The sequence below is a fragment of the Cricetulus griseus genome, chromosome 2 (assembly GCF_003668045.3).
Source record: "Cricetulus griseus strain 17A/GY chromosome 2, alternate assembly CriGri-PICRH-1.0, whole genome shotgun sequence".
Taxonomy (NCBI): Eukaryota; Metazoa; Chordata; class Mammalia; order Rodentia; family Cricetidae; genus Cricetulus; species Cricetulus griseus.
The window spans coordinates 447,555,341-447,568,084 of NC_048595.1; the positions used below are offsets into that span (position 1 = coordinate 447,555,341).

Consider the following 12,744-nt stretch of genomic DNA (forward strand, 5'->3'; position numbering starts at 1 on the left):
GGAGGAGAGGTGGGAATAAACTGGGAGGAGGTGAAGGAAGAGAGACTGTAATCAGAATACATTGTATGAGAAAAGCATCTGTTTTCAGTAAATGAGGAAAAAAAGACCTATAACATTTTAAAAGATCTATTTATTTGTATGAGTGCTCCATCTGCTTGTACTCCTGCATGCTGGAAGAGGGCATCAGATTTCATTATAGATGGTTTTGAGGTAATGAGAGTTGAACTCAGAACCTCTAGAAGAGCAGCCTGTGCTTTTAAATGTCACCCAACCCCCTTTTCTCTGCTACAGATTTTTAGATATTTTATATAATTGGAACTATATGATGCGATTGTGTGTGTGTGTGTGTGTGTGTGTGTGTGTGTGTGTGTGTACTTTTATTTGAGTCTATATGTTTCTTTTTTTTTTTTTTCATTTTTCTGGTTTGGGGAAATGGGATTTCTCTGTGTAGTCATGGTTATCCTGGAACTCACTCTATAGACCAGGCTGGTCTTGAAGTCAGGGTTCACCTGCAACTGCTGTGCTGGGATTAAAGGCATTTATCACTACTTGGAATTTCTTATGAGTTAAAAAGAAAAGGACTAAGTGTATGTTTCAAAATATCTTCAGCAATCTTAAAACAGACTATATTTTATGCTCATAATAAAACTTGTGGGAATCATATAAGCATGATTTAAAATGTAAGTATATTACTATTATTTTAAAAGTTATCAATATGATATTCCATAGACAAATGAAAAATATAAAGTTCTTACCATTGAAGAAATCAGAAATTATTTTTTTCCTTTTTTAGTTTCTTTTGATTTCTTTTCATTCAGGGCCATATTCTCAGAATTTTCAGCTACTATAAGATCATATTTATTAATTGCAGAAAAAACAAGGAAGGTTGTGGCCAATTTGCAAGCACTACCTGAGTTAAAAAAAATAGTACTTATAATATAACTATATTTTAACAAAAGTTTTTGAAAGAATGCCATTTATCTGAAGAAAAGGTACAATTTATTTCTGCAAGTATTAATTCCCCAATTATGAAAATTAATATTATGTTAAATATTTTAAAGTGCTTATAAAAATTTTCATGTTCAGGTCTGAGCTTTCAGATTGTGTCTGCTGTGCCAGATTTCAGGCTTCCCCAGGGCCTCAGTACTCCTCCCTCCAGCCTCTGACATCTCTTAGACTAAGCATACTTATCCTGTGTTTGTCACCATTATTACATTTTACATTAGAAGATCACAGATCTCAGAGGTTAGACGTGGATTTTGGCAGATTGGATGTTCATGCCTTGGAAGCTTTATGCTGTTGTTCTAAGACCATGGTGATGAGTCTTATAAGAGGGAGAGCACCATGGAGACCCATTGAGAATACTAGTGACATGGACTTTACAGGTTAATTGACCTTGATTCCTTCCAAAGGTAGCAGTGAGCCTGAGCTCTGGGTTTTCTAGCTTCCTGTCTTTTAATGTGATAGCTCTCTAACCTCAGGTTTCAGAAGTCATGTCAGGTAGCATGATCTGATGCAGCCAAAAGGCCCTTCCAAAATTATAGTCCTATTTGTAATTTGAAACTCCCAAACTATGGACTAAATAAACTTCATTATAAAATACCAGATTCAACTGTTTTTATAGCAATCAAAATGGAATAGCATACGTGAAATCTATCTTGTTCATTTTATCCATATTATCAGAGAGACAAGTTTTCTTTTCTCAGAAAAAAATAGTATCTTTGGTATATAATGACCAATTGCCATCATCAATTGGTTGGTTTGCAGATTTACTAGATGGTGTTACCTTTGTTAGCTTTGAATTTCTAATTGGTTCTGGTGTTTTCCATTTCTTCTGAATTTATCTTTTGTTCGTTTACTGTTTCCTGACTATCTTCTGTTGTTTCTCTCTACAGTAATCTTCTTTTATCCCTTTCTAATGTAGGAATATATTTCAGAGTTCTCCAGTGGGTATAAGTTTATAAAATAATTCCTGCACAGTTGTATAAGCCTTTGATTGGAGTATTTACTCATGGTAAATTATTTTGTTGTTGTAAACAATTGCAAATCCTAAAATCATTTTTATTTACTTAAATTTGTATAATTCACATCACTTACATAGTCCCAACAATATGTAGACCATTCTCGCCTTATTATAGATCCAACAACGTCCTCTAATTCCACATTGATTAATATCCCAGTAAATACAAGAACTATTTGCTGTTATTCGAAAAAGTATTGGTCCGGGGACGGATCCTAAAAAATAATAAATGATTACAAGTTCTTTATAAAAAAAAAACACTATTGACCAGTTTAACACACACACACACACACACACACACACACACACACACACACACACGATCCTCTAATCAAATTACTTAAATTCTGTAATATACATTGATTGGCTCATAACCTGAGCAATCAATATCCTGATCCCTACATTATACAAACTTCATATGACCTAGAAAAGAAAATATTGATGTTGTGTTTCTAAATAGTTATGTTGGAAAATTGCATTCTAAATACCATTTATTTCCATAGATTTGTGCGGCCCCTGATCTGCATCAGAGAAACTTCCTATTAGGTGTTAATGCAGGCTTGTATTCAAAGTGCTGAGAATATTTGACTGTGAGTGCTCGGCCATAGATGTGACATCTCTATGACTCTCCTCTTTTCAGAGGCTTGGAGGATGTTATAGAAGAGGGGACTGGAGGAATGTAAGAGCCAGAGGATGGGAAGGACAGTGGTAAAACACTGTCCTTTGAACATAACACAGCTGTTGCAAACATGAACATAATAGCTGTGCTACTTTCACAGGCCTGTAAAACATCAAGTTAGTCAAAAAATACCACCGTGGGTTTGGAATGGCTTTGATAAGTCCCCCAAAATCCAATTTGATCTTGTAGTAATTAAATCCATAGATACATCACATTAAGAATCATTGGTGATGAAAGCTTTTTATATAAATTTCATGTGGGGACTTCTCAAGCATATAAGTAGTGTGAAATCACTGTGAGTATAGATGCTTTATGTGATCTATCAGATCCACTTTTGTGGGACGATGAAGATACATAGGTACAAGTGCATGGCTCCAGCTGACACAACATAATCGATGCATATTTTTGTTTAACAGGATGGCTTTTATTTCACGTATTTTTTCTCCATATTTAATTGGCTCCTAAGTTTTCCAAAAGTAATCTCCTAGTCACATTTTTGTGTTATTTTACATTACTAAATACTTGTAATTTTAAATAACACATAAGGGAATTTAGATATAAATATGAACAATTTGATACATTAAACATATCTGAAAATACATACCAAATAATCTCAAAGTTGTGTAGGTCACACCCATGCCCAGTGACTTGAAATTGGGAGGTAAAGTTCTGAAAGCAAATAACAAAGATATTACCAATAAGTGGCACATGCTAGTTTTATATTTTACATATAAATATAAATTATGTATTATATTTATGAATTATAGATTATTAAATATATTACATATTACATAATTTTTCTACCAATTTTTAGCTAGTTGACAAAAGTTCCATTTGGCCTATAGACATAGTGTAGATCTTTCCTTTTAGCCCTTTCTTCATTCATTCCCAGTTCTTCATTCCTCCCAAGAGAAAGAATTGCATGAGTCATATCCACCTGCAGTCTCTGCTTCTCAGCCCACCTTTCCTCAGGCTGTCAGGCACAGGATGGTTTAGAATTGGTTTCATCTTTGTAAAGTCCACTCCGAATTTTCTTTTTAAAATATGTTTTTTCCATTTTTAAAATTTAAATTAGAAACAAGATTGTTTTACATGTCAATCCCAGTTCCCTCTCCCCCCCCCCACCCTACCTATCCCATATACTTTTTGTTCCCCAGGGAGGGCGAGGCTTTCCATGGGGGAAGGGTCTTCAGAGTCTGTCATATCTTTTGCGATAGGGCCTAGGCCCTCCACCATGTGTCTAGGCTCAGGGAGTGTCCCTCTATGTGGAATGGGCTCCCAAAGTCCATTCCTATGCTAAGGGCAAGTACTGATCTACTACAAGATGCCCCATAGATTTCCGTGGCCTTCTTACTAACTCCCACGTGCATGGTGTCTAGATCAGTTCTATGCTGGTTTCCCAGCTATCAATCTGGGGACCATGAGCTCCCCCTTGTTCAGCTCAGCTGTTTCTGTGGGTTTCACCAGCCTGGTCTTGGCCTCTTAGATCATCACTCCTCCCTCTCTGCAACTGGATTCCAGTTCAGTTCAGTGTTTAGCTGTGGGTGTCTGCTTCTACTTCCATCAGCTGCTGGATGAAGGCTCTAGGATGGCATAAGACAGTTTTTGCTAGAAAGGGCTATAGTTTCTTAGTTGGTGATTGCTATGGATTCTGCACTCCATATACTATATTGGTAAGACAACCTTTAACTTCCAGGCTTTTGAGTGGGTTCTACCTACTTGGAGGTTTGGATGAAGGAAAAAGGTGAAGTCAATTCCCTGTCCTCGGGCTTCTTCCCCATGGTTACTCAGGGTGCCTGGGTGTCACAGGAAGAGAGCTCCTTACATGTGTCTTTTTCTTCCTCTCACTCATTTGAGTGTGAGGTGGCTGAATACCACAACTTGCAATGGCGTTCCTTATATCCAACCTGCATTTAATTGCAACTTTATTCAACTTTACATTTTTGTTTTTGTTTTTGTTTTTGTTTTGTTTTTCGAGACTGGGTTTCTCTGTGGCTTTGGACTTTACTTAAATAGTGCTAATTTCTGAGCGTGCCCTTTTTCCTGTGGTACCATTGTTATAGTCAATACTAGAAGTAAATGAAAATCAACATTACAACATTGTAAACAGGGGAAGTCCACCCACACTGAAGCAAACAACTCAATTAACAAATCACACAGAGAAAAGTCTTAAAGGTGGGAGGGGCTTGTTGGGAAGAAGAAAAGAATAAATGGCAAAGACAACTAAAATTCTTTATATACATTTCTGTATAAGAATGCTGAAAATAAACAAGAGGAACTCTGTTTTTCTTGATTAAATCAAATATCTGTTGAAGACAAATGGTGCAGAGCTGTATTTTAAATCAGCACTTTGTAAAGTTCCTTTGTTTTTCCTTTCCTTGGATTAAAACTAACACTTTACAAAATGTCTCATTTTTAAAAATGCAGCACTGAATTTTATGACATTTCAAAAACTCAGCTTAATTCTACCCATATTGTCCTGGTCCAGTATATGTTTACCCAAATTCTTACTAATAGAAAATTTAAAATGACCAATTCTCAGCCAGCAATTTGATTTTTCTATAAATATAAGATAGATTTTTTGGCAAGTAGATTGATTAGAGATTAAAAATAGCTGATGTATTTCAGAGGCAAAATTATAGTTCAAAGGTTTTTATACAGAGTTAAAAGTGTTGGGAATGGGCTTAATTGCCATAAAGTGTTGTGTGTCATTTAATGTGGAAGGGTTTTTTGTTGTTGTTTTTTTGTTTTGTTTTGCTTTTTTGAGACAGGGTTTCTCTGTGGCTTTGGAGCCTGTCCTGAAACTAGCTCTTGTAGACCAGGCTGGTCTTGAACTCACAGAGATCCAACTGCCTCTGCCTCCCAAGTGCTGGGATTAAAGGAGTGTGCCACCACTGTCCTGCCTATGTAGAAGTTTTCTTACATGTATGTAGTATGACAGAATTTCTTTCTGAACCAATGCATGTTTACAAGTACAATTAGTAAGAAATTTTTATGTATTCTTTATTTCAAACATCTTCCTGAGACACAGAAGTAAGTGGAAAGCTGAGTGACTTCTCTAGGTTTTCAGCGTAACTGCATCAAACTTTAGGCATAGGGGTTGGAGGGAGGACTCAGCGGGCGAAGGCACTTTCGGTGCCACATGGTGGAAGGACAGAACCAGGTCCAGAAAGCTTGTCTCTGACCTCCCCTCTCATGCCATGGCACTTGTATGCACAGACAAGGGAGGGAAGGGAAGAAGGGAGACAGAGGAGAAGTGATTAATGGTCATATCTAAAAAGTCAGCTTTTAGTGATTAAGACTGTTTTAGCCAAGGTGAACACATCTTTAAATGTTCTGTGTGATCAGTAAAGTTACAGTGTGATGCTTCGAAACTCATGAAACCAACTGGAAACTTGTGCTCTTCCTAATGTAGGAGGGTGCTCCTGTTAGCCCTATGAGCTGTAATATTTGCATTCTTAGCCCACATGTTTTTTACAAGGCAGTTATCCCAAACATAAGTTTCTGTCTTGTACAAAATCCATTGGTCCCCTAGTATTCTCAGCTTCAATAAATGGAAGTGTGGGGAAGAAATGTCTCAAGGCCATTCCCCAAGGAGACCTTTCTGGGCGTGACTGTTTTCTTCTTTCACTACAATCCTCAGCCAAGGGCTACTGGCTACCCTATAACTGTGTCACCTACAGGAAAAGAAAGGTACAACTTCCCAAGTTATCTCTCAATAGTCATTATGCCAATGAAATTTTCTTTTCTTTATGGCCTAATACTAAGAATCTTCCCAGCTGTTGCTAGCATACCCTCTAGATCTGAGGAAAGCAAGAACAGCCAGAAATCTTTAGTCTGATACTATCAAGTTCATTCTATACTAATTCTTCCAAATTTCCCACCCTTCCTCCTTGTTCTCTGTATTGAAATGCAGCACCCCACCCCCACCGCCAACATCTTCATGCGCATTGCTGATTTCCTGGAAAATCATCACCTTCCGTACTTTAAGGCTTAGTTCAAATTCATTTTCCTAAATCCTCAAGCTAAGATCATTGTTTGGTTATGGGTTATTACTAGTTAGGCCTGCATTAAGAATGGGCTCCGTTCTTGTCTACACACTCTGTACTTTAGTTCTTTGACTCTGTGATTTGAAAGATATTTCCTTTGAATTATAATAATAATTGATAATCTTTGCAGTTACTTTCCATAGATACAAGCTTGCTTTATTATATCTATCCCACCACACAATCCTGGTTTCCCATATTCGTGATTAGTGACATCATAATTCATGTCTTTGGCTCTCATTTTCATTAGGCTCTCCAAAACGCCTTCATTTGGGGACTTTTAAATATAAATTTGAATGCATTCTCTGGAGAGCAGAACAAGACAAAGCAGAAACAGCACAGGAAACTCTATGCTTCTATACCTGCCCTCATTTACTGGAGCTGCTCCTCATGCTCCTCTCTCTTCTCCCACCCTTCTCCATCTCTTTGCAATACTGTATTTATGTAAATTCACAGATTAAAAACTACATGTCTTTGAATTACCCCACTCTTCATAGATTGCAAGCTATATTCTTTAATGAGTACATTAGCAACATGTGTTAGTTAATATTTCTTCATTTTTATTTTTCTTTCTTTCTTGTTTTGTCTTAATTTGTTTTAAGACAAGTTCTCACTATGTAGCTCTGGCTGGCCTGAAATTTACCATATAGATCAGGTTGAGCTTTGAATTCACAAATATCCACCTATCTCTGCCTCTTGAGTGCTGGATTTATAGGTATATGCCTATAAGAAAATATGTTTTGCTATATATACAAATTGTACAAAATAATGGTGTCTGAGTATACAATATATTCACTTTCTGTTCCACCATCTTATCTCTACCCCAACATCCTCTCTCTGATTCCCTTGATGTCCCGTAAGAGTCTGTTGAAGAGGCTGTATTCAATAGAGACATCAGTTTCTGCAACATAAATTTGGTATACCTTTGTTGAAATCAGAGGGCTCTTGCTGTGTGGGTTTATTTAGGGGTCCTGTATTCTCTTCCATTACTATACATATTGACCTTTATGCTAGTGTCAAGGTGTTTTTGTGGCTATGATTTAGCAGTATAATTTGAAGGTGTATATAGTTCTAGCATATACTTTTGTGTTCATCACTATTTTAGCTAGTCAGATTTCATATTTATGTGTGAATTTTAGAATTCTCCCTTGTCTTATGAAGAGTGACAATAGAATGTATTGATGGAAAGTGTTATGAATTTTAGGCTGTATTTGGTAGAATGGTCATGTCCCCAATATCAATTCTAATCAACTGTGAACATGACATATCTTCTAATGGGAGGGAGCGATGCAGCAAAGGGCAGAGGAAAACTTTCAAGAGGTGTTTTGTTTGTTTGTTTATTTTTGTTTATTTTTTTTTTACTTCAACCATGTGAGTTCATGGGACTGAACTGGAGCCCTCAGACATGGTAGAAAGTGTACCTACACCCACTGAAGCATTTCACTAACTCAAGTATGGGTTCTTTTGCATTTTCACTTCCTTGAATTTTATAGTTTAGTTTAGAGTTATCCTTCCTTTGGTCACCTAAATGAAAAGTCTGAATATTTTCTGAGATTTCTCCATATTCAAACAAACTGACAATTCTCACCCTTTTAACAAAGCTAAATATTTTCCCCAAAATGCTCTATCATATTATGTCTAAATATCACTATTACATTCTTTCTTTTTTTGTCCATTTTCCCTTTAACTCCATTTTCCTTCCCACTTTCAAACTATCCTATCAATTGCCCATTTGAGTGTTATCCCAGCACCAAAAAGGTTGAGGAAGAGGACAGCATTGAGGCAAACTGTGGTTATTCAAGAAGACCCTGTCCACCAAAACACATGAACTACAACAATGCAAAACGAAATCAAAACAGGCATATCATCAATTCTCTTTGTCTAATGTAGAGAATTTCATTATGCATATGATACGTTTTGACCAACCCCATCCCTATTTTCTTATAGCATGATTAATAAAATCCCAGGGATAGATATTGGAGTTCAAGCTGCAGATCAAAAAAAAAAAAAAAGGCAGCCAAGCCCCTAGAGAGTTCTTACCTCTACCAAATGTGGGGGGAGGCTATCCTGTCCTCAGAGTGACCACACACTGCAATTCTCTGCACCAAAAATCTCAGATTTCTTTGAGCTCTTGTATTCCAGCCTTATATTCCTCTCTAAGGCTGAGATTAAAGGTGTGATCTCTGTTTTCTTTTAGATTGATTCACTCGCATGTAGTTCAGGGTGGCCTTGAACTCATAGAGATCCATCTGCCTCTGTCTCCCAAGTGCTGGGATTAAAAGTATGGCCTCCACTACCTGACATCTATCCTAATATCTATGGCTAACTAGTGGCTTAGTTGTGTGAGTAACTCATGGATTAGTATGTGTGTGTGCCTAATTAGTGGCTTAGGTGTGTGGCTAATTAGTGGCTTAGCTCTGTATTCTGATCTTCAGGCAACATTTATTAGATCATAAGCAAAATATCACCACACTTTCTCTCCTCTCTAGTTTCTTCTTATTCTCCACGCTGCTTGTCCCCATCATAACCATATGCTTGGTAGGATATTTCATGTACTTCTGTCTCTACTTTTACTCCACAGATAATTGAGATGATGCCAGGAATGAAGTATTGTTTTTTGTTTGTTGGTTGGTTTTGCTGGATGGATTTTACTGGATACTTGAAAAAACACGTTTAGAGTAATGTCCATTTGTTCTGTTCTTAGAATAAAGATGAATGTTTGGTGGAGTTTACATATTCTGAAAGAACACGTGAATGTCAAATGTAGAGACAAATACCCATACCAATGGATCAACTTCATACATCTATGCTACAGTTAAAATTTTCCCATTTGTGGATTCTTCATGTGTTATACAAAGTGGGTGTAGTCTATGGTTTGTACTAAATTTATTTTGTTACTGATGCATGAATAACTACATTTTCTAAATAATTCTAAATAATGTTAGAGAGTAATATGTGCAATTCCAAAACTGTGTATACTTAATTTTAAATTAAAGTACAACTAAACATAACATCTACACAAGTGAGGCAAATAAACAAGAACAAGGGAAAATTAAACTTATACACACATTACAACAACAAAAATATTTTCCCTCTTCATTTACTACTTTAAATCACAGAAAAGCTTTTGCTGTAGCGATATGAACTATTTATGAATGGATAATTCTTATGTACTAAATGTATAATTATAAGTACTATATACTCACCGGAGGATAGTCAAGATGATTGGTATATTAGATGCACTAGAAAAAGCAATCGCAGAAAAGAAAAAAGCAAAAAACAAAGGTAATTTAAAACACCTGGTATTACATTTTCCAGGGAAGGCATCAACAAAATCACCTTCAATATCTGCAGTTGTCAATCCTTCTTTAATGCAAGAACAGTTGTAGTATGTCTATGAATATTGAACATAAAAAACAGTATTTAAGAAACAGACAGGAGACAATAGGGTTTTGCTTGTTTTCTTTAATAATTTTTAAGATTGAAATATAATCGTATTATTTTCTCCTTCCTTTACCCTCTCTAAACTCTTCCATGTATCCCCCTGTCAAATCCATAGCTTTTTCTTTAATTATTGCTATATATTATATACATTGAATATGAACTTACATATACAAATACTGCTTATATACTTATATATGCATACCCATAAGTGTAACTTGCTCAGTCTGTATACTATTACAGTACACTGTTTTCAGGGATGACCATTAATAGCTAGCTAGTGTGTTCTTCCCTGGAGAACACTATTTCTCCTGTTCTCAGCATTACTTAGACAGGATCTCACTTTGTAACCCTGGCTGGGCTTGAACTCACAGAGGTCTGGCTGCTCCTGCTTCCAGAGTACAGGGATTAAAGGCATCCAGCTAAGAATGTCAAATTCAATGAATATTCTCATTTTAAACCTGCCATACAGTATTTAGAAATGCAATATTAGTTGTAAAATCAGAGATATTTTACCTGCCAGTGAATTACTTTTTGTGTGTTTGTGGATATATAATTGCTGTAAATAAGCAAGAGTTCCACAAATTTAAGAAATAGTAGTCAACTCATGTTAAATTTATCATTGTATAAAAATATAAATTAAGGAAAATCAAAGATAATGTAATGAATAAAATTAAATTTTAGCTGATATTTAAATATGGACAATTACTCAACTATGAAAGGTTGTGTAAGGTTGTTAATACTTTATTTTGTGTATAATTATGATGGATATGATTTTATTAAGCATAGTAGACACATAGCCTCAGAAACCAAATATTTTTAAGAGCACACAGAACAGCACTTGTAATCCCAGAACTAGAGAGGCAGAAATACACACACACACACACACACACACACACACACACACACACACACACACACACTCAAAATGCTTACACAGTGGTTGGATGGAGATAAAGAAATCATATAGAAATTTATTAGGCCATTTAAAATGTCCTAAGCTATGAAACAATAATCATAACAGAGAAACAACAACAAAGTGAAAATACTGCTAGTAAGAAAATTAAAGATGGCCTGGTTCTGAGTGATTAAGAAAATGAGAGTGTAAAATCACATCAACCTAGCTGATGAATTACTAGACACATTAAATAACATAAATATTCAAATACTCAAGCTAAAATTATCATTCCACCCAAGTTTCCAAATGGCTGTGTGCCGAACAGCAGCTTGATTTTAGGGGACATATTGTAAACAGTACAAGAGAAACCTGTTTGCCATTCAGAGAATTCTCTACTTAGGAAGGCAACTAGAGAACAAGAAAGAACATTGCATATGATGCATATGTGGTTATTATCAAGAAAAAAGGGCAAGGGGGAATTGCAGGCAGTATCAGGAAAAATGCTTTTCTACTTAGCAGAACCAGAGGATGCAGAAATGATGGAGAACTATGTGAGAAGAAATTTAAAGAACATACGGAAGGAAGTTACATTGTGATCTAGACATATGTTACAGCTAAGAAAATAAAATCAGTCAATTATGAAGCAGTGTTCCAGAATATGGTTAACAAGTTCAGTGACCAAGCACTGAGAGGGCTGGGGCAGAAATGACGTGAAAGAAGCAGAAAGCAAAAGACCAGAATGGAGCCAGGTGGTGGCAGAGCACACGCCTTTGATCCCACTACTCAGGAGGCAAAGGTGGTTGGTTCTTTGTGAATGTGGGGCTAGCCTGGTCTACAGAGTGAGTTTCAGGACAGCCAGGGCTACACAGAGAAAAACCAAAAACACCAACAAAAGTGAGGATGGGATGAGAAGTGTAAGTAATACAGACATTGCTAATTGTAAAAATATGTTAAGAAACTTTGGTCTTTACTCTTAGAAGCACTCTGGTTGCTTGGATTATTGAACTACCAAGGCAAGGATAAAAACAGACATACAGCATAAAAGGTCAAAAAGTACAACAAAATCCAGTGCTGAAGAAATGAATTGTAAAAGAGAAAATACTGAAAATGATCCTACATGACATTATGTAGAAACTAGATGTGAAAGAGATTTCTGGAAGCTCTGTATAATAAATTTTTTCCTCCATTTTTTATTTTAAATTAGAAACAAGATTGTTTTACATTTCAATCCCAGTTCCTTCTCTCTCCCCTCCTCCCCTGCCCCCCCCAACACCCTATCTATCCCATACTATTTCTGCTCCCCAGGAAGAGTAAGGTCTTCCCTGGGGGGGTGTCTTCAGAGTCTGTCATATCCTTTGGGATAGGGCCTAGACCCTCCCCTGTGTGTCTAGGCTGAGGGATTATCCCTCTATGTGGAATGGGCTCCCAAAGTCCATTCCTATGCTAGGGATCTACTCCAAGAGTCCCCATAGATTTCCCATGCCTCCTCCCTGACACCATTCATGGGGACTGGATCAGTTCCATGCTGGTTTCCCAGTGATCAGTCTGGGGGCCAAGAGCTCCCACTTGTTCAGGTCAGTTTTTTCTGTGGTTTTCACCAGCCTGGTCTTGACCCCTTTGCTCATCACTCCTCCCTCTCTGTAATGGGATTTCAGTTCCG

General features: G+C 36.6%; 1 protein-coding gene across 1 annotated transcript in view; it reads right to left on the reverse strand.

Moving 5' to 3' along the window:
- LOC100772074 (solute carrier organic anion transporter family member 6A1-like) overlaps window positions 1-12,744 on the reverse strand; it is a 113,695-nt gene that overhangs the window by 53,648 nt on the left and 47,303 nt on the right. Inside the window, exons 10-13 of the mRNA XM_027395993.1 lie at window positions 9,952-10,139; window positions 3,304-3,368; window positions 2,098-2,235; window positions 795-910 (exon numbers count right to left, since the gene is read on the reverse strand). Coding sequence (XP_027251794.1) covers window positions 795-910; window positions 2,098-2,235; window positions 3,304-3,368; window positions 9,952-10,139 — 507 coding nt within the window. The remainder of the gene's footprint in view (window positions 1-794; window positions 911-2,097; window positions 2,236-3,303; window positions 3,369-9,951; window positions 10,140-12,744) is intronic.